Source organism: Hyla sarda, chromosome 3 (genome assembly GCF_029499605.1).
Source record: "Hyla sarda isolate aHylSar1 chromosome 3, aHylSar1.hap1, whole genome shotgun sequence".
Taxonomy (NCBI): Eukaryota; Metazoa; Chordata; class Amphibia; order Anura; family Hylidae; genus Hyla; species Hyla sarda.
Genome location: NC_079191.1, coordinates 266,973,447 through 266,996,000, shown reverse-complemented (window position 1 = coordinate 266,996,000; position 22,554 = coordinate 266,973,447). Strand labels below are relative to the sequence as shown.

The window sequence follows — 22,554 nt, the reverse complement described above, 5'->3', positions numbered from 1 at the left end:
CAAACAGAATCCAGCAAACCCAAATTCGCCAAAAGCAAAATTTGCCCATTTCACTTCGACAGAGCCTGGTAAAATGGTTTTGGTGCCATGTGAGAATCAGAGAAGGAAGGAGGAACACAACTTAGGGTAGCCCAGAATAAGAGGTGGTTCTGAACTTTGTGGGACCTTAGGGGAAACTTGAACATAAGGCCCTCACTGACACTCAAAATAAAGGTGCAGAATAGAGATGAGCGAACTTACAGTAAATTCGATTCGTCACGAACTTCTCGGCTCCGACGTTGATGACTTTTCCTACATAAATTAGTTCAGCCTTCAGGTGCTCCAGTGGGCTGGAAAAGGTGGATACATTCCTAGGAAAGAGTCTCCTAGGACTGTATCCACCTTTTCCAGCCCACCGGAGCACCGGAAAGCTGAACTAATTTATGCAGGAAAAGTCATCAACTGCCGAGCCGAGAAGTTTGTGACGAATCGAATTTACTGTAAGTTCGCTCATCTCTAGTGCAGAACTGCCTCCTATGCAATTCTGTTTTCGCTACCCCCCACCCCCCTCAGCTGTCCAAGTATTACCGAAGATACAGCGAGGGAAGGGGAAGGCAGAGCAGGGCAGGAAGCAACTCTTCACCTCCCTCAGCCCCATGCACACCACCCTCAGCTCCTTGCACCTCCCTCAGCTCCATTCCTGTCATCGGTCATTGTGTAATTTATGACAGGAGGGATGTAGATATGCACAGTAGTGTTCAAATATACGTCCTCCTGACATGAACAGTATTGTGCATATCTACATCCCTCCTGTCATGAATTACACAATGACCACTGACAGAAGCGGAGCTGAGGGAGGTGCAAGGATCAGAGCTGAGGGAGGTGCAGAGTTGCATCCTTCCCACGTACTGCCCTGCTCAACCTTCCCCTCCCCTCAATGTATCTTCGGCAATCCTGAGGGGAGGAGCGAATGCAGAACTGCATAGGACGCAGTTCTGCACCTCACACCTGCAGTCCTAGGGGGCACAAAACTTAAACAGTATGTAATTTTAGTGTGCTATGTTTCCTAAGATTTCAACTTGGGAATACTGTCCAGCTACTCAATTATGCCAAGGTGATATAGACAGACAAACAGATAAGGTTAAAATGGATTTTTGCATTTTAGGCAATCTAGCTGTATTTAACAGATTATAAGACTGGGAAATTGAGGTTTACTAGGCCATGCTCTAAACTATTATTGGTACCATTTCACATGTAACACACTTTACTCTGCTCACCTCTGATGTCTGTCCATGCATTGCGGACAATAAAATACAATAATCTGCTAAAGCAAAGTGTTCTGTGTGCTTAGATTAATGTAACGCCTGAAGAACTCTGCTGATAAAACCTGCAATGAGAATCTGTGTTGCTCATGAAACCAATTGGCCTTTACAGCATATATTTTGATAATGCCTGATTGCCCACAGGGACACTTTTTTAATGTGGCCATCTTATTACTATGCATGGCAGGCATCACACTGTACTGTGCAAAACTTTAGGCAGGTGTGGATACTGCAAAGTCAGAATGCTTTAAAAATATATAAGTGCATATATATTAGTTATATCAATAAAAAAAATGCTGAGTGAATGAAAAGAATAGAAGCTATTCTTCTAGGTATATGTCCATAAAGTCAGGGGTTTCGGACATATGATTAACAAATTATACTAAAAAGGTGATCATCATTTTCATATATAGGCTAAAACGCTGTCATTAACTGAAACAGAAACACTTGTGTATAAGGCTTAAAACTGGGTGAGGAACAGCCAAACTCTGCTATAAAGGTAAGGTTATGGAAGACAGTTTCAGGTTACATTTTTACAGTTTGTACAATACTGAGAGTCAGCAGGCAACATTGAAGCATGGTAGAGTTCCTTGTAAGTTGAGGGCTGCATTTGAAAAATGCAGTTGGGGGATTTGGTAAGGACTAATGGTGTCCTCAATTCTGAGAAACAGATATTTATCCTTCATACAATACTATAGAGAGAGGCATCTGATTGACTCTAAATGTATTCTTCCACAGGACAATTGATTGATTTATACTGCTCATTCTTTAGTAACATTTTTACCACATCCTTTTTCAGATACTGTTTAACACAGTGCAAAAATTGCATGTGTTTGTTCTGACTAGAACAAGTTATGTCAATGAACTAATCCAAAGGCCAATAGTGAACAATGAACTCAGGACTAAAAAGAACCTCTCCGTTGTTAGTTGGATTTTGCAGATGATGTAACAAAGATTAAACAAAGTCCTTGAAGTCAATCACCCCTGTGGGTAATAGCTCCACACTGGATGAACTGTATCACTGTGACACCACTCACATGTGCTTGGCTAATATGACAATGGTCCCAAACACATTTGGGACCATTTATAAGTGTGGAACAAATTAAAATGTGACATACACGCCTGGTGGGATTTTTCGGATGCCAATCTTGCCACAAATACATAGTAAATTCACAATGATTCTAGAGCTAGATTCACAATTGTTACATACAGATTGCATTGCAGATTTAATACAGATTTCACCCGTATACTGTGCATTAAAGGGGTAAAATCTATGACACAAATCTGTAACATACCCATAACAGAATATTAGACTCTTACAACCAGCATCATATTGTAATTTGCTGCAGATTTGCAAGCAGAATCCGCACCACACATCTGAAGCAGATTCACCAGCCACAACTGGCTGCAGCCCTAAAGGTAGGATCACAAGTGGCATATACGCAGTGCATGTCACACTGAGCAAAGTCTGCTGAACAGCTGTGCAGCGGATTTTGAGCAGCATGAAAAATGCTGCACAAACGCCACGTGTGACCCTACCCTAAAAGTGTTTTTTGAATTTTTAAGCTCTGCCTCTTTTTATAGAAGTTTTCTTGAATGTTATAAAGCTGAAAACCAATTCTGTGTACAAAATGCAGAAGTGCTTGTCACTGTTAGCCTTCGCTCTTCTATTCACCTCTCCTCAGCCCTACATGTAGGTTGAGAGGCAGAATTTTCCGTGTAGTTGTCCGCTTTATTGTCTGAAGCAGATATGTCTGAAGCAAAGATGACAATATAGACATTTAAGCTTTACTATTAGGGTACCAGTTTATATGTGACAGTAGTGTGCCATAACTACACATTATGTGGTTAAAATTGCTTTGCAAAACCAAGGTATGATACAGTAGGAGTAGATTCACATACAGTTTTGCTGCTACATGTACAAGCATTCTTAAAGGGGTTATCCACCATACGGTGATTTTAGTACTTACCTGCCAGAACTGGGTATTTCCTGTTGGATTATGTACTCTAAACTACACATCCCACAGTTCCATGCTTGAAAGCTTGAGATCACTTTCCTTCCTCCATCAGCCACCCCACCCATTGAAACACAGTGTTTTCTAATCAGGGGGCCCACAGCTGTTGCAAAATTGAAGCAGGACAGACTCCCTCTGATCACCTGACTAGTGATGTCAGGTCTTCGACGCAATGCAACCTGGGAAATCCTGAGACATTAGTAATTTTGTATGCTGTTAAAAATAAATATTGGGTCAATAATCACAGAAGAATTGTGAGACCACCGTCACACACAGGTAGAGACACTATATTATGAACTACACTAACTTTACAGCCCCAAATTGGGCCCATTTTCCCTCATCAGTGTTATGTGACTCGTTAATGTAACAAGGTTTCAGGTGTCAATGGGGAGAAGGAGCCTTAAAGGGGTACTCCGCCGCACACATCTTATCCCCTATCCAAAGGATAGGGGATAAGATTTTAGATCGCGGGGGTCCCTAGCGGCGGGACCCATGCGACCTCTGTGCCGGCAGCTACGGCGTCTGGAACACGGATGCTTACAGCTTCCACGTGCGGGCATGTCTATGGGAGGGGGCATGATGGCTAGTACAGAGCCGTCACGCCTCCACCTATAGACTTGAATGGAGGGGATGTGGTGGCCTGCATCGCCAATCACCGGGCACTGAGCAAAGTTCGCTTCATGACCCGAATGACAGGGGTGCCAGCCCGGAGATCGCGGGGGTCCCCAGCGGCAGGACCCCCGCGATCTAACATCTTATCCCCATCCATTGGATAGGGGATAAGATGTGTGCGGCGGAGTACCCCTTTAAATTTGATGTTGTCGCTCTCACACTCTATAATAATGGTCAGCTTAACTGCTTACCTGCTCTGTGCCGCTCTGAGAGGATCTCAGTAGTCTGGCAGAATATACAATTACGGTAGATCAGTAGATTGTACTGATCAGAGCTATGCTAAAGCATAGCGCTGAACAGTAATAGAAATTAAAATATTGCTATAAATAGTCCTTCATGATTGTAGGTCACATCACATCCCAAAAAAAAGGGATCAAAATTGATCAAAAAGTCACATATATGCAAAAGTGGTACTGATAAAAATGACATACTAAAGATCATGGTGCAAAAAATGAGCCTTTATACAGCAGCATATACAGAAAAATAGGAAAGCTATTGGGGTCAGAATAGAGCAATTTTAAACATACTTGTGTTCTTTAATAAAGTTTTACACTAGCAGACAAGCATGTAAAGATGGGTATCATTTTAATTGTATTGACCCACAGAGAACAATGAAGAGAACAATGCAGTTTTACCATAAAGTGCACTTTTTTTTTCAATTTCCCTCAACAAATATTTTTTTGTTTTGCCATACTTTTATCGTAAAATAAAAGGTGTCATTACAAAAAATAAGCCCTCATATGGGTCTTTGGATGGAATAATAAAGAGTTATGGCTCTTAAAAGGCAAGGAGGAAAAATAAAAACGCAAAAAATTTAAATTGGCTGGGACTTAAGGTTCTACCAACCTTCTTCTGTAATGAAAAGTTATACATTTTCCAGTATACTTTCTGTATGAATAATTTATGGTTGCTGCTTGCTGTTTATCAATAGGAACCTTTATTGATAAAATTTGTCACAGTCAGGTGATGATCCCACATGTGCTCCCATGACTATACTACAACTGTAATCAGTCCAGCACCTGTGTGATGATCACATGACCAGGAAAGATTTGTATATACTGGTATACTGGAAGGTTCCTATAGAAACTGTGGCCCTCCATATGTGGCCCTCTGCCCCCCCCCCCCCCAATATAAATGAAAAACATCTTGTACGGCAGTGTTTCCAAAACGGAGCCTCCAGCTGTTGCAAAACAACAACTCCCAGTATTGCCGGACAGCTATTGACTGTCCAGGCATGCTGGGAGTTTTGCAACAGCTGGAGGCACCCTGTTTGGGAATCACTGGCATAAAATACCCCTATGTCCACCCCTATGCAAATCAATAATTTAGGCCTCAAATACGCATGGCGCTCTCTCACTTCGAAGCCCTGTCGTATTTCAAGGAAACAGTTTAGGGCCACATATGGGCTATTTACGTACTCAGGAGAAATTGCATTACAAATTTGGGGGGCTTTTTCTCCTTTTACCCCTTATGAAAAGGTAAAGCTGAGGTCTACTCCAGCATGTTATTGTAAAAGAATTAAATTATTTACATTTACTTGCTGGAGTTGCCCCTTACGTTTCATTTTCACAAGAGGAAAAGGGAAAAGAAGACAACCAAAATGTGTAAAGCAATTTCTCGTGAGTACGGAAATACCCCATATGTGGGCGTAAAATGCTCTGTGGGTGCACAACAAGGCTCAGAAGTGAGAGCGCCATGTACATTTGAGGTGATTTGAAGAGGGGTGGCTGATCGTTACAGCGTTTCTGGCATAAATACAAAGAAGAAACACACACAAGTGACCCCATTTTGGAAACTACACCCCTTAAGGAACATAACAAGGGGTATAGTGGGCCTTAACTACCCACAAGAGTTTGAAGAATTTTCATTAAAGTTCATTAACATTTTTATTTTTTCACTAAAATGCTGGTGTTATCCCAAATTTTTCATTTTCACAAGGGGTAATAGGAAAAAAAAAGCCCCCCCCATAATTTTTAACACCATTTCTTCTGAGTAAGAATATACCCCATATGTGGATGTAAAGTGCTCTGCTGGTGCACTATAGGGCTCAGAAGAGAAGGAGTGACATTGGGCTTTTGGAGAGAAAATTTTGCTGGAATTGAAAGCCATGTGCATTTACAGAGCCCCCATGGTGCCAGAACAATGGACCCCCCCCCCCCCCACATGTGACCCCATTTTGGAAACTACACCCCTCACATAATGTAATAAGGGGTGCAGTAAGCATTTACACCCGACTGGTGTCTGACAGATACACCCCACAGGTGTCTGAAAAAATACATTTTTAATTTGCACAGCCCACTGTTCCAAAAGTCTGGCAAACGCCAGTGGTGTGTAAATGCTCACTGCATTTATTACCCCTTATTACATTCCGTGAGAGGTGTAGTTTCTAAAATGGGGCAACAAAGTGCTGGAGAGTTCTAAATTTAAATCCCATTGAACACCTGTGGAGAGATCTTAAAATTGCTGTTGGGAAAAGGCGCCCTTCCAATAAGAGAGACCTGGAGCAGTTTGCAAAGGAAGAGTGGTCCAACATTCCGGCTGAGAGGTGTAAGAAGCTTATTGATTGTTATAGGAAGCGACTGATTTCAGTAATTTTTTTTCCAAAGGGCGTGCAACCAAATATTAAGTGAAGGGTGGCAATAATTTTGTCCAGACCATTTTTGGAGTTTGGTGTGACATTATGTCCAATATACTTTTTTTCCTCCCTTTTTTTATGGTTTAGTTCCAATACACACAATGGGAATAAACATGTGTATAGCAAAACATGTGTTACTGCAATCCTTTTCTGTGAGAATTATTACATTTTCTTGAAAAATTTCAGGGTTGCCAACATTTACGGCTATGACTGTACATATAATGATATTATCTACATTATGTAAAAGGTTTTTGAAAATGACAGGTATACTTTATTCCTTGCCTTTTCAGAGAGAAAGAATAGATAAAATGTACAATATGGATGGCTTGAGAAACATTAGTGGCTTGCCTCTTCCACGTTTTTTGCAGAAGATAGAATGAAATGTGTCATTTGTGAATTCACCCTCAGTGTTTTCTGGTGAATGAAACTCTCCAGGCTATTAAGTGCACAGCAAAAATAAAAGCAAGCATGCCATGATACCTACTATCTGTGTTGAAATGATTGTAAGCTTCTTGTAGGTATTTCCATGGAAGTATCTTCCCTTCAGTCTTTCTCCCTTTAGAGGAATCAGAGAGCCACAGTTAGGCTGCATTCACACTACGTTTGCTGCCTACGGCTGCCGGGTCTGGCTGGGTAATTTCAAAATCGGGAGCTCCTTTAATGAGCTGACCGGAGTCAGACAGTGACTGTAGTCGGTATATTTTTGCCCCATATCCGGTTTTGTGACCGGACTTAAAACCATGCTATACTTTGGCTTTAGGTCCAGTCACAAAACCGGATACGGGCAAAAATGAGCTGATTATAGTCACTGTCTGACTCCGGTCGGCTCATTTAAGTGAATGGGTATTGGCACCAGTCTGGCTGGGATAAGGGAACTCCGGGTTTTGAAATTTCCCAGCCAGACCCGGCATCCGTAAGCAGCAAACGTAGTGTGAATGCAGCCTTTTAGTAATTGTTAGTAATATGGCTGGCAATATTTTGAAACACAGTTTCCATTTTTGTTGCAGCATTGTTTTTATTTTTTTCTTTACTTTAGGTGAGAGGCTACATCATTGATGTTACATAAGTAATAAGCAGGCATTAATCTTAGGCAGCATCGATCAAGATTATTAACACAATAGTTCCTCTTTTCCTGTGCATTCTGTTATGTAGACTATGGGTCAGCAACCTGAGCTATGCAGCAGGGAAGGGTTCACCAAGTACAAAGTGATTTGTACAGTATAATCTTCTGGCAGTAACTGGAGAACAGATGTAGAGGCATGCAATGCAATCTAGAGACCTTTGGACATTTTTTATAATAAAAAAAGAAATAGCTCAGTAATGCCACCTATGGAAAAACTGTTTTGTATATGTTGTTAGAAGTTGTCAAGACTGGCTATTAAATGCATAGCACCTACAGTACAATCCTATGAGAAGGCAAAGAGCAGGCAAGTAAAACTGAAAAATACACTTTCTAAAGTACATTGTTTATGGTCCTGAAATGTAATCATGATGGCAAGGTGCCAGATTCTAACTTCTCATAAATCCCATTGGTCAAACTTTTACCCAGGCTACAAGTGAAGTCCTTAACATACTGTACATCTGGCAGCATGTCCCTCCTATGCTGTAGAAAAATGATGGGGGGCACAGATTGTAGAACTGATCCTACTCATTGAATGGGACAGTTCACATTCATCTGCCTCAATTCAGATGCTGAATGGTCAGGCACAGTATGGGGAAACGCATCTAAACAACTGATGCCAACTGATGCAGTTGGTCATCAGTTGTGGTCAGTTTTATGCTGGGTTTACTGAGCCGGCTGCTGGATACATGAGAACCTATCTTTATTTGCATCTGCCTGTGCGCAGCGAAGGTCATTTTCCAGCCTCTGTCCATGCCCTGCACTAGTGTCAGCATGGCAGGCTGTTGTGATTTAAAGATAAACATTAGGGAAGAGTAGAGTGATTATATAGTGCAACAAATAATTGAAACCATTTAACATTGAGAGGAAATGGTGATACTAATGCCAACACTACAGGAATGCACAAGAACAAGTTCTGTATACCTGTTTACCTCTAGTTGGCATGGTCATTGAAATCTAACTATATACGGTACAATATACCATATGGCTTATGGCCAACATCTGTCTTTCCCAAATTCCCCTTAAATATACCCATCAAGATAAGTCAAGTTTGAATGTTGGGTGATGACATCTCTGCAGTGCTTATCTCCAGGGGGATGACAAACATGGGAAATCTTGAAGTACAGCATGCCACATACTTTTTTTCCAATGAAAGAAAAACAGTGGGATTACCAGGCTCTTTTCATGCACATTAAATTGGTGACCGAACCCACTGAAACCGTCCGGTTATCTGATATATCTAATTTATCTAACACATGCATAATATGTCTAGCGAATATCAAAGAATTACAGACTCCCCTGAACTGTGGTAAAGTGTTGCCCCCTAATCAGAGAGAAACCTGTTTTGTTTCATGTTACTTAGTGCAAAACAGTAGGATGACGCTTCTAGGAATCGAGACGCTAAACAATGACACCTGACTGACTGCAATGCTTCTATTGTCATTTAAATCCTTTTCACAGCTTTTCTCTTTATCACTTCAAATAATTGCCAGGAAACAATAAAACAATCTCTAGAATAGTTACAGCTTTGAGGCCTTGTTCACACTGAGCAGTTTTGATTACATTTTTACATTCTTTTGGTCTTGCATTTCATGTTGTACATCAAATGAATAATGTAATACACTCAGTCTGAAGGGTTATCCAATGTGTAAAAACTGATAACCTATCCTCCTTATAGTGCAGTAATAATATTTAGGTGGGGGTCTAACTCCCAGCACCCCACTCTCCACCCCGCTCTCTCAGAGGATGTAGGACTCATGCAATTACCTCAGGTGGGGCTACTGGGTGTTGGACCCCCCTCCCCTTCCCCCCATCAATTCTTACAAGCTTGATTACCCCTTTAAGTTGGCCGTACACTGTATTAGACCGCCTTGTCTGAACCCTCTGATTTAGTGAGACTGACCAACAGGTGTGTGTGGTGGACTCCCAACTCTCTCCCAATGGCAGATGTGAAAAGAGAGAGAGAAGGCTTGGCAGCTGCCAGAGGTGTCTGGCAGTGGCATTCTACCCTCTTGTAGAGGTGGGTGTATATGTGTTTAGGGGATCCCAGCTGAGAAGATGCTGAAATAATCTAATAGATCATCTATTTTTCTAGAATCTATTTGTCCACTTCTCTCTCTCTCTCTCTCTCTCTCTCTCTCTCTCTCTCTCTCTCTCATCATCTAACTTCCTAATATCTATTGTTTTCTTTTTTTCCTTACCACTAATATTTATCTATCTGCCCACCTAATATCTATATTTTCTTTCTCTCTCATCTAGCTACTTAAAGGGGACCTCCGGTGGGAATTTTTTTTTTTTTTTTCAAATCAACTGGTGCAAGATAGTTAAACAGATTTGTAAATCACTTCTATTGAAAACTCTTAACCCTTCTAGTACTTATCAGCTGCTGTATAATACAGATATACTACAGAGACATTTGTGAAGTTCTGTGAAGACATTTGTGTGGTCCAGTCTGACCACAATTCTCTCTGCTGACACCTCTGTCCTGTCAGGAACTGTCCAGAGCAGGAGAGGTTTTTTATGGGGATATTATTCTAATCTGGACAGTTCCAGACAGGACAGAGGTGTCAGCAGAGAGCACTGAAATGAAATTCACAAATGTCTATGTTTTATACAGCAGCTACTAAGTATTGAAAGGGGTAAGATTTTTTTAATAGAAGTCATTTGCAAATCTGTTTTGAAACCATTTGTTTCCTACATGTTCCCCCTTTCTTAATCCATCCTCTATTATCTGTATATCTATCTATTACAGTTACACATTCTTTATCTCTCATCTATCTAGCTATCTTTCTATCTATCTGTCCATTATTACCTATCTCTCTGTCATCCCCCTCTAATCTGATGTTGTGGTGTACAGCATACAATCAGAAGTCAGCTCAGCCAGGGGTATTGCTTCCATGTAGTCTCCTGTCTTTGTAGTTCATTCAGCTTTCTTGAGTGTGCTGAACTTTTAATAGCTGGGGGTCACTGCACTGCATTGGATTACACTGACAGGAAGGAAAAGAGGGGAAAAACTGCAGGAAAAAAAAATCTATTTTTCCTGAGAGGAAATGCTTAGTAGGTGGCAGGGCTGAACAGGGGGCGCCTGCTCCACCCTCTAGGTATCCGGTTGGAAGGAAAAACCAGTCTCAACAACTTGACTTTCATGCAGATGACACAAGTGACTGTGACCATCAGGCGCCACCAAGCTGCTGTGCTGTCTCCAGAGGAGAAGACAGGCGACCCCTGAGTTTTTCCCTTTTCCGCTCCCTCCTGCAGTGTAAAGTGTCGCTTCCCCGCTCAGCACATAGGAGAAGAGAAGAGCTCAGAGTACAGTGTCATCTGGGGCTCTGGTGACTTTTGCTCTGTCACCTGGACAGCCAATCTCTCCCTGTACTCTTATCTACCCTGGGCTATAAAGGAGCAGGCTGCACTCCAGAGGCTCCCTCTCCACCACTCTGTGGGTCTTATTCAGTCTCTATAAGGGAGGAGTAAGGAGATCGTGTGGATTATATGACTGCCACTTCATAGCTACATTCCAACATGAGAACTAAGACAGAAAAGTCGCCTCTGAAAGGTAGGTTTATGCTTCAGCTTCTAAGCAGGGCATATTGCTTGGTTGGCATCTGTGTGCCCTGCCCTGTGTGTCTCTCTGGGCACCGTTACCCTGGATTGATTTAGGCAGGAATCAGGGTGTCTATTGTTCCTAGTATGATAAGTGAAAGTTGTAGGCTGGAAGGTAAATAGCCCGTCCACCCAGCTGTGTGATGTGCTGATCCTTTTATTGGATTAGCATTGTATTGAAGCCCTGAGCAAACTTTATTATGTCCGGGGAAGGAGAGGGAGATTGATGGATCGGACAGAAGCGATTAACACCTGGGGAGATTGTAATCTGCATAATGTTTGGAGATCACTTCTATAGGATAACGTTATACTATGGGGGTCCTGGTATAGTGAGTGACTGTATTTAAAGTGCAGACAGAGTCCAGTCAATGCATCTGATGAAATAATAAGTTTTACTGGTTCCACTTGTTATTGTTACAATAAAATAACTCGATTTGTATTGTAGTTTTAGTCAGGAATGTAACCATTTTATAGGATACAAAAAGTATCTAAGCGTTTGTGTACATTTAAAAGTGCGACTCTCCGGTGACCCCTAGAGGTCTGATCGCGGAACTGTTTGCTTTGGAAGTAAATAATATATCGTGTATATCCCTGGACCAGTGACTGTGCAGCGAACTACAACTCCCATAGTGCAAAGGTTGTCATGACATGATGGGAATTACAGCTGTACAGTGATAGGTTTAGGAACACTTTTGTATATATAGAGCAGTGTTTCCCAACCAGGGTGCCTCCAGTTGTTGATAAAACTACAACTCCCAGCATGCCCAGACAGCCTTCGGCTGTCTGGGCGTGCTGGGAGTTGTAGTTTTGCAACAGCTGGAGGCACCCTGGTTGGGAAACACTGCTATAGAGGGCTGACCTTTAAGGTAGTGTTGCTCTCCAGCATGCTGGGGGTTGTAGTTTTGCAGCAACTGCACAGTTACAAGTTGGTGTTGCCTATATATAGTGCGCTGACTTTATAACAGCAGTGTTTGCTCCCCAGCATACTGGGAGTTGTCATTTTGAACAGGTTGGGGAACACTGGTGTATCTATAGCATGCTGGGAGTTGTAGTTTTGCAGTAGCTGCATAGTCACAGGATGGAGAACACTGGTGTATTAAGAGAGGACAAACTTTCTATGGCAGTGTTGTGCTCTCGCATGCTGGGAGTTGTAGTTTTGCAGTAGCTATATAATCACATGTTGGGGAACACTAGTGTATCTATAGAGGACATACTTTCTATGGCAGTGTTGCTCTCTCGCATGCTGGGAGTTGTAGTTTTGCAGTAGCTGCATAGTTACAGGTTGGGGAACACTGGTGTATTTAGACAGGACATTCTTTCTATGGCAGTGTTGCGCTCTAGCATGCTGGGAGTTGTAGTTTTGCAGTAGCTGCCTAGTCCCATGTCGGGGAACACTGGTGTATCTATAGAGGACATACTTTCTATGGCAGTGTTGCTCTTCAGCATGCTGGGAGTTGTAGTTGTTCTGCACTGCACTGTTCTGAGGTGTATGCTGTGTTCAGAAGCAGCGTGCAGTATGAGAGAGCACAGAGCTGACAGAGGAATGGCGGAGGATTCCCCTCACAGCTGCACTCTCCTCTTGTCATGTGTGTGGAGGTGTGAGGGGGATGAGTGGGCTGCCATTATCTCCCACCACTGTGCTGGAGGCAGCACCTGCCGTGTGGCATCATGTGTGCTCCATGTACAGTGTGTGCTCAGTTGTCAGTGGAATTTCCCCTTCTCTTCCCAGTGGGTTATTTCCACAGCCCTGCCCTGGCATTGCTCGGAGCCCTTACATGAGGGGTGACTATTTCCCCTTCTCTTCCCAGTGGGTTATTTCCACAGCCCTGCCCTGGCATTGCTCGGAGCCCTTACATGAGGGGTGACTATTTCCCCTTCTCTTCCCAGTGGGTTATTTCCACAGCCCTGCCCTGGCATTGCTCGGAGCCCTTACATGAGGGGTGACTATTTCCCCTTCTCTTCCCAGTGGGTTATTTCCACAGCCCTGCCCTGGCATTGCTCGGAGCCCTTACATGAGGGGTGACTATGAGTATGCAGCACCTTTCTGTTCAGTCAGGTGACTTTGCTATTCATTCGTTTGCACGGCAAGTACTGTATAAGTTCAGGTTGGCGGAAAAACACTGTGGCCAGCTGGTAGTGCCCTGTATTCTGCCCGGAGAACTGTACGTAAAGTTCCAGCTCCTCTCTAGAGAAGGCACTGAGGCTGCACACTGGCCCCGGTCCCAGTGACGTCACTGAGGGGGCGGGGCTAGGTGCAGGCGCCAGCTGACTGACCCGGGCTGGATCTGGGCGCTTTGAACCTGTGCCAAGTTTCTTTCATTGTGTGCCTTAGCTCCGCCCCTCAGCTCATCCCCTATATAAACCCCTGCTCTGCCTAGGAGGCTCTAGGAACTGTCAGACATCCTTGGAGCTAGGGTCTTCTCCTGGATTATACTAAGGATTTATAACTAAAGCAACTATGACTGTAAAGACTGACACCACACCGGCTAATACTTTAACTTATTCCAAAATGAGGGGCATGGTGGCGATCCTGATCGGTGAGTGGAGGGGATGGCACTGCCCTGGCACTGGATGGCTCCAGCTATGGATGATGTGTACTGGTTGTGCAGCCATGGTGCGCTGTACTCAGTCCTTCTTCTTTGTGTCTTGCAGCTTTTATGAAACAGAGAAGAATGGGATTGAATGACTTTATACAGAAGATCTCCACCAACTCCTATGCCTGCAAGCAGTAAGTGCCTTTTATATATATATTCAAGTGGTTTCTTATATATATTGTTTATTCCTTAGATCAGTGCCCTGCTCTGCAGCTGCTGCAAAACTACATCTCCCATCAATTGCTGCCAGGGCATGATGGGAGATGTAGTTTTGCATCAGCTGATGAGACACCACTATAGATACTCATCTGGATTGCAGTGAATGTAACTGGGAGTCTATGGAGACTTGGAATACATATATTTCCCTGAAATGATACAAAGTAACAGTAAAAGTTTTCTTCAAAGTAGTGAAGTCACAATAACTGTAGTGTTATTCTGCAATACCTTTGTGCCCTCTAGTGGCCATTGTCTGCTATTGTTAATGGCTGTATTCTTTTTCCTTCTCCAGTCCTGAGGTTCAATCAATCTTGAATATTTCACAACCCCAGGAGCCAGAATTACTGAATGGCAATTCCTCCCCTCCGGTAAGCATTCTTTTGGAAGTGGGATAGCAATTTCTTGTGAATGTCTTCTACAATAACCAGAATGTTGCTAGTTGATGATCTAGAGCAGTGTTCTCCAACCTGCAGACCTCCAGATGTTGCAAAACTACAACTCCCAGCATGCCCGGACAGCCAGCGGCTGTCCGGGCATGCTGGGAGTTGTAGTTTTGCAACATCTGGAGGTCCGCAGGTTGAAAACCACTGATCTAGAGAGAGATTCTGCTCTCTATTCGGCTCATGTTTTCACTTAAGTAACCAATCGGTTTCCCTCTTCAGCCCAGTCCATCTCAACAAATCAATCTTGGACCTTCATCCAACCCCCATGCCAAGCCATCGGACTTCCAGTTCCTGAAGATCATTGGGAAGGGTAGCTTCGGTAAAGTGCTTTTGGCAAGACACAAAGCTGATGAGAAATTCTACGCAGTTAAAGTCCTGCAGAAAAAAGCAATCCTGAAGAAAAAAGAGGTGATTATACTTTGTTAATGTCTTTACCTAACACATGGCGACTAACTGTAGGCTTGGTGGGATTCTGATCATCTGCATGGGGGGGGGGGGACCGATTCTAATCCTAAATAATAGTGGGGCATCGGACTGCGCTGTGTAGTAACTCCATATATCTCTTTCATTTCAGGAGAAACATATAATGTCCGAGCGTAATGTTCTGTTGAAAAATGTGAAACACCCGTTCCTGGTTGGACTCCACTTCTCCTTCCAGACAGCCAGCAGATTATACTTCATCCTAGACTACATCAATGGTGGAGAGGTAAGCAGATTGTCCATGGAGCATGTTTAGTCTGTACTTTTTTTTGTACTATGGGAAATTATACATGTAGAGTAGATCCAGCTCACCCCTCTAGTATCCGCCGGCTGTGACACGGACTCAGCCCGAACAATGCTGATAATAATCCAATAGAAACAGAAAAGAATGTCCAGCGCAGCCAAGACTCGAAGGCTCAGTATGATTAAGATCGCTTAGTCGATCGAAACGCGTCACTGCTGTCTCCCTGTGTGTTGCTATGTCTACAATAAATCGTTAAGCATTTGAGTCTTGGCTGTGCTGGAGATTCTTTTCTGTTTCTATGGGAAATTATAGTCAAGCATTGGAAAGTTGCTACTTTTAGCATTTCCTTGAAGGCTGTCATTGGCCGCCCAGTGATTTCCAGCTATTGTTTTCTATGCTGAACCAGCCGATAGTGAATTGTTTGGTGCAGCCGCTTGCCTAAGTTTAATCATTGCTTCTATTTCTCTTGTAGCTGTTCTACCATCTCCAGAGGGAACGCTGCTTCCTCGAACCCCGAGCTCGGTTTTATGCAGCAGAGATAGCCAGCGCACTGGGATACTTGCATTCTCTGAACATTGTCTACAGGTGAGACACTCATACATTTTGTCTGGTTTTGTCTTTAGTTTTTCTTAGTATAACCTGTTACCTTAAATTTAGAATAGAAGTGCTGAGTAGAGATGAGTGAACTTCCAGTAATTTGATTCGTCCTGAACTTCTCAGCTCGGCAGTTGATGACTTTAGCACTGCATAAATTAGTTCAGCTTTCAGGTGCTCCAGTGGGCTGGAAAAGGTGGATACAGTCCTAGGAGACTCTCTCCTAGGACTGCATCCAACTTTTCCAACCCACCGGAGCACCTGAAAGCTGAACTCATTTATGCAGGCTAAAGTCCGCAAACGTCGAGCCGAGAAGTTTGTGACGAATCGAATTACTGGAAGTTCGCTCATCTCTAATGCTGAGGTAGTAATGTTACTTTAGATAAAACAATATCTTACAATTCTTTATTCTTATGTTTTGCAGAGACCTGAAGCCCGAGAATATATTATTGGATTCACAGGGTCACATTGTACTTACTGATTTTGGACTTTGCAAGGAGAACATAGAGCCCAATGGCACAACTTCTACTTTCTGTGGCACTCCAGAGGTATGTATTCTAAACATTTCTTACCTGTTCTGTGCATTGTTTGAAGTATGACACCCAAAGTGTGTCTACTACCATGTTACTTAGTGTCGTCTGTGTTCTTTACAGTACCTTGCACCAGAAGTTCTACACAAACAGCCTTATGACAGGACGGTTGACTGGTGGTGCCTAGGAGCTGTTCTCTATGAGATGTTGTATGGCTTGGTAAGTAGATCATCTACCCATAGTATAGTGATATTGTATCTAATGACTGAAGATGTAATGTTAGCTCTTAAGATTAATATTCCACTAACCTAAATTAATTTTCTCCACAGCCGCCATTCTATAGCAGGAACACAGCAGAGATGTATGACAATATCTTGAATAAGCCTCTGCAGCTGAAACCAAACATAACCAATTCAGCCAGGAACCTTCTGGAGGGCCTTTTGCAGAAGGATAGGACTAAGAGACTGGGTGCCAAGAATGACTTTGTAAGTAGAGTCTAAATATAAATTCCCCCACTCCCTTGTCGCTGGAACAGCACATGTCTAATTACTTTTGATTGGTCTAATCTAATTCCTCTTCTGCCGACAGATGGAGATTAAGAACCACATCTTTTTCTCTCCAATTAACTGGGATGATCTCATCAATAAGAAGATTACTCCTCCTTTTAACCCAAATGTGGTAAGTTTCCACTATTACAGCACTGTCTTAGTCTCATTGTCTTATTTTGCTAATGCAAATATCGCATTATTAATAATTATGATTAAAATGTAAAGTTACACTGAAATATGCAGAATTTGACCCGCACAGCCTTCAGTAAACTACTTACATTGTCACATGGCTGAAGTGACATTATTAGAATGTGGTCTGTGTTTTCATAATCTATATACATTTTGTATAAATATAAATAAATGCATTAATATTTAAATGTGAAGTTCAAATATATGTGACATGTAGGCATGGATTTCCTTTGCTGATCATGTGACACTGTATGAACTTTCCTGTATTGAGTTTCTGGTTGCAGACACACTTTGAAAGATCTGTATTGCCTATTCAGGGTTCTAATCTCTTTGCACCTTTTTCATTGTTTTTCAGAGTGGCCCCAGTGATTTGCAACACTTTGATCCTGAATTCACAGAAGAACCAGTTCCAAATTCCATCGGCCAGTCACCAGACAGCATCCTTATAACAGCAAGCATTAAAGAGGCAGCAGATGCTTTTATGGGCTTCTCCTATGCCCCACCTATGGAATCTTTCCTTTGAGGGACATTCTCATCTTCTGGTCATCTTGAGTCACTAAGATTAATTTTTTTCCTGACAAGTGAAAAAAGTAAATGACGCATCCTTCATGACAGCATCACAGCCTTAATTTCAACACCACCAGTTTTTCTGGAAGAACGCACAGTGGAGCTGAGTCAAAGGAGGAACAAGTGACTTTAATAAGGGCATGGCTCTTAGGAGGAGACAGTGCCTCAAGAGCAGGCGCGCAGGCCCCGGACTTTGTGAACACAGACGAAGAAACACAAAGAGATGGAGCTGTTTTAGTTGTTTTTAGTTTTTATTTTGCAACGTGCCTTTCTCAATTCAGAGATCCCATGTAGCTTGAGAATTGTCCACATGAGCTGGAAGTTCTTAGGTGGTGACTCTGATTTTACAAGTGAACAATGGTATGAGTGTGATGCTTATCACAGTATGACTGTGGTTTTTCACACGTTAATGTGACACTAATTCTGGGGCATTATACTTTTTCTTCCATATGTGGAAGCTAAATTTACTGTAAATCTTGTTTTGTTTAGATAGTACTAATGAAGTGTATTGCCATGGGCTTGCGATGATCCTTGTTTGAAATGCTTGAAGTAAAGCATTTGCTGCTATTCAGATTTCTATTTTTAGAAATGGTTTTATGGACCAAAATGCCCCACATTTAGTTTGTTCATAGCTGTAAAATGTGGTTTTAATATACATTATTTATGTTTATTTTTGACATTCCGGACATTCATCTTTGTGCATATTGTATATAATCAAGAGCTGTATATTTAAACTGACAGATACATAATGCCAATGTACTGTAATTAATAAGAGAAATGTACCTTTTTGTGACCAAACCCAAGGGTTTGCAATAAAACTTTGAAAACAAACTTTCCTGTTCTTGACTAATGTACAAAACAAAAAAAATGAGGCGTTGAGACAAAAGAAAAGTAATTTAGCAATAAAGTAGTTGGTGCTCAGTTAAATGAGGAAGTCCACATATATTGGTGTACAGTAAGATGTGTAAATCCATAGTGGATGGGCCTGTTCTACAGCTTAGACCTGTTTTTAATATGGCTGTATTATGGATATCTTTTTGAATGCAGAAATGTGTCCGTATTATGCCGGTGTGAAATCAATGTCTATGGATTCAGCACTTATGTTCTGCACCATTCTTACTTAAATGTACTTTTAAAGCCTTGGTACAAATACTATTAATTAGTGCCCCTTTGGTGGATGGTGGCTTAAGATCAGGCCCAGATGACCACCTTGTGCTGTGTAGGTTGTGATATATGGCATCTAAGGTCAGATGACCACTGCAGCTAAGATGACTGACTCGCAGATTTACAACATTGACTGTTATCGTGTTATTCTGTAGGTCCATGTCACATGCAACTGAACTTGTCAAACAGCTATTGACACAGTCATTGGAATCACACTCATTCCCTACAGTCGTAGACAATGTGTGGAAAAAGACGCTGAACATATGTTGCACTTAAAAGGGTTATACAGGAATAGAAAATGAGAGCTTATTCCAAATAGCAGCACCACTCCTGTCCTTCGGCTGTGTGTAGTATTACATCTTGGCTACATTCAGTTCAATTGAACTGAGCTGCAATACCACACACAACCTGAGGACAGAGGTGGTGCAGTTCTTTGAAGAAATCACCTGTTTTTCTAATCCTGGATAACCCCTTTAATGCTTGTCCGTAACCCACTTTAGTGCTTGCTTCAGTTCATTGCTCGGGTGATTCATGCCTGACTGGGTAGTTGGTTAACTATTTAACATATAAAGTACATAGTGAACTTGTATATGGCCTGTATACCCCTGCACTAATGCATGTCCACTCTTTTGTAACTGGAAGTATTTTGGAATCTTCAGTTTTGGTCAGTACAGGATCCATGTTTTATGTTGATAGAACATAGGTGGTGAATACAACAGGCTGCTATATCTACAATTCCAGAATATCATCCTGACAATGACATTTTAATAGGAGATATCCTATTTCTAAACAACCATATGTGCCATGCTCTTTGACTAAGAAGTGACACCCGTTTTGTAACAAATACATCATTCATAAGGTATTTAAATGGGTTCTCTGGAAGAGAAAACATGTCAAAACAACTGGTGCTAAAATATTATACAGATCTGTAAACTACTTCTATTTAAAAATCTTAATCCTCCCAGTACTTATCAGCTACTGTATACTCTCAAGGAAGTTGTGTAGTTCTTTCCATTCTGACCACAGTGCTCTCTGCTGACACTTCTGTCCATATCAGGAACTTTCCAGAGCAGGAGGTTTGCTATGGGGATTTGCTCCTACTCCAGACAGTTCCTGACATGGACAGAGGTGTCAGCAGAGAGCACTGTGGTCAGACAGAAAATAATTCCAGAAAGAAATACAACTTCCTGTTGAGCATACAACAGCTGATAAGTACTGGAAGGATAACTTTTTTTACGTAATTTACAAATCTGTTGAACTTTCTGCCACCAGTTGATTAAAAAAAAATGTTTTCCACTGAGGTATCCTTTTTAAACAATGGCTATAACCCATATTGGTGATAGCGCTGTTGATATTTTTCACAGACCTAGTATTTAGATCTGTGTCTGGAAGTGAAAGTTTGGAGAGTAAAGGACATCAATCCTGGCATACAATTACATATTACATGAGACAAGGGGTTTATTTTAGAAAACCATTTTACGTAGATATGGAACTGGACATCTAGTAGTTAGTTTTTATACTTGGCATGACCCAGCATGTATGTAGAATGGAATACATCTCCAATGCCTATTTAGTAGTTTTGGATTATCCAGTTATATGACCCGATCTGTTCTCAGTAGTCAGCCATATTGTCTGCAGTGTATATGTAAACAACAGTGACCTCTGCAGGCTGTGTGAAGCTGCTACACCAATAAAATCATTGCACATATCATTTACCTGCACAAAAAGGAAATAATATTCTAAAATAAATTGCCTGTAATAAAGTAAACTAAATGAAGTTTAAGGTATCCATTAGCTGCATTGTAAACCTAACCCAACCGTAATTGATTCCTATTGGCAGTTGGTAAGATGGCCTTTTCTTGTGAATAACTGCTGCCATCTCTTACTCCTATATGTGCAATATATTATTTCTAACTATTAGACTAAAGTCATTATTATTTCTGGGCTGATAATATCCATACCGGAAAATATAGGGTCCCAATGGACCCCATTGTATTCAATAGCCGCCTTTATTTTCAGAGAGAAAAGCCGGAGAAAAAGATGGTGCAAGCACTATTTTTTCTCCGGCTGTTCTCGATCCTAAAATAATGGGCTTTACACTGCTGGAGACAACCGGCAGTGTGAACGTAGCCTTAGACATTTTAACTGCACAGTGACCCATGTGAAATACCAAGTATTTTCCTGTGGTCATTAATGGCCTAAGAACTTGGGAATTATCTAAATAATCTAAGATCGTCTGAGATGTTATTCAAGTTTTTATGAGACTCGAGCCTAGTAAACTGCTCATGTTATGAACAGATAGACCATGTACAAGTCTCCACTTAAAAAGAACCAATAATACAGGAATCAGGTTATAGAGCAGCTGGAGCTGAGCAGATTGATGTTTAGTTTTGCAGGGAAAGTTCCAAGATAGCTTATTTATTTATAATGTCATTTATTCACGTGAAGCTCTTCTCATTCTGGACTCAGCAGTCATGTGGGCGGTCCTAATCAGTGATTGACAGCTCTCTATATGTATCTACTTTAAAGGGGTACAGTGGAAAACTTTTTTTTTATCAACTGGTGCCAGAAAGTTAAACAGATTTGTAAATGACATCTATCAGAAAAATCTTAATCCTTCCAGTACTTATTAGCTGCTGAATACTACAGTGGAAATTCTTTTCTTTTTGGAACACAGAGCTCTCTGCTTACATCATTAGCACAGTGCTCTCTGCTGACATCTCTGTCCATTTTAGGAACTGACCAGAGCAGCATATGTTTGCTATGGAGATTTTCTCCAACTCTGGACAGTTCTTAAAATGGACAGAGATGTCAGCAGAGAGCACTGTGCTCGTGATTCAGCAGAGAGCACTGTATTCCAAAAAAGAAAATAATTTCCTCTGTAGTATTCAGCAGCTAATAAGTACTGGAAGGATTAAGATTTTTTTAATAGAATTAATTTACAAATCTGTTTAACTTTCTGGCACCAATTGATTTAATAGCTGCTGAATACTACAGAGGAAATGATTTTCTTTTTGGAACACAGAGCTCTGTGCTAACATCATGACCACAGTGCTCTCTGCTGACATCTCTGTCCATTTTAAGAACTGTCCAGAGTAGGAGAAAATCCCCATAGAAAACATATGCTGCTCTGGACAGTTCCTAAAATGGACAGAGGTGTCAGCAGAGAGCACTGTGGTCATAATGTCAGCAGAGAGCACTGTGTTCCAAAAAGAAAAGAATTTCCTCTGTAGTATTCAGCAGCTAATAAGTACTGGAAGGATTAAGATTTTTTAATAGAGGTAATTTACAAATCTGTTTAACTTTCTGGCACCAATTGATATCTCTCTCTCTCTCTCTCTCTCTCTCTCTCTCTCTCTCTCTCTCTCTCTCTCTCTCTCTCTCTCTCTCTATATATATATATATATAGACACATTTTCTGGATTCCTAAATGCCAAGTTAAGGGAATTTCACTATGTTCAAGTAGAAGTCAATGATTTTGAAATCCCTGCCCTACTGAAATGTCCTGTCATCTCTTTCACCTGAAGAATATATTTGCCTAAGATGCTTCATGGTGACAAGGGGTTAAAAGGAGTACAGTTACTTTCAACATATTCTACCTGTGCTCATGGCCACACCCTTGCAGCACCACAGCAGGGT

At 41.6% G+C, this 22,554-nt stretch overlaps 1 protein-coding gene across 3 annotated transcripts in view; it reads left to right on the top strand.

The window, feature by feature from the left end:
• SGK1 (serum/glucocorticoid regulated kinase 1) overlaps positions 1 to 18,582 on the top strand; it is a 146,363-nt gene extending 127,781 nt beyond the window's left edge. Inside the window, exons 1-11 of one of the 3 annotated variants that reach the window (XM_056566589.1) lie at positions 10,891 to 11,299; positions 13,999 to 14,074; positions 14,449 to 14,524; positions 14,819 to 15,007; positions 15,174 to 15,305; positions 15,796 to 15,908; positions 16,342 to 16,465; positions 16,571 to 16,666; positions 16,777 to 16,932; positions 17,036 to 17,125; positions 17,540 to 18,582. In XM_056566589.1, the coding sequence (XP_056422564.1) occupies positions 11,266 to 11,299; positions 13,999 to 14,074; positions 14,449 to 14,524; positions 14,819 to 15,007; positions 15,174 to 15,305; positions 15,796 to 15,908; positions 16,342 to 16,465; positions 16,571 to 16,666; positions 16,777 to 16,932; positions 17,036 to 17,125; positions 17,540 to 17,707 (1,254 nt within the window). In that variant the 5' untranslated portion in view covers positions 10,891 to 11,265 and the 3' untranslated portion in view covers positions 17,708 to 18,582. Of the gene's footprint in view, positions 1 to 10,890; positions 11,300 to 13,487; positions 13,884 to 13,998; positions 14,075 to 14,448; positions 14,525 to 14,818; positions 15,008 to 15,173; positions 15,306 to 15,795; positions 15,909 to 16,341; positions 16,466 to 16,570; positions 16,667 to 16,776; positions 16,933 to 17,035; positions 17,126 to 17,539 lie in introns of those variants that run through there. The other 2 variants (XM_056566588.1, XM_056566587.1) reach the window with 2 other exon arrangements.
• The last annotated feature ends 3,972 nt before the right edge of the window (positions 18,583 to 22,554 follow it).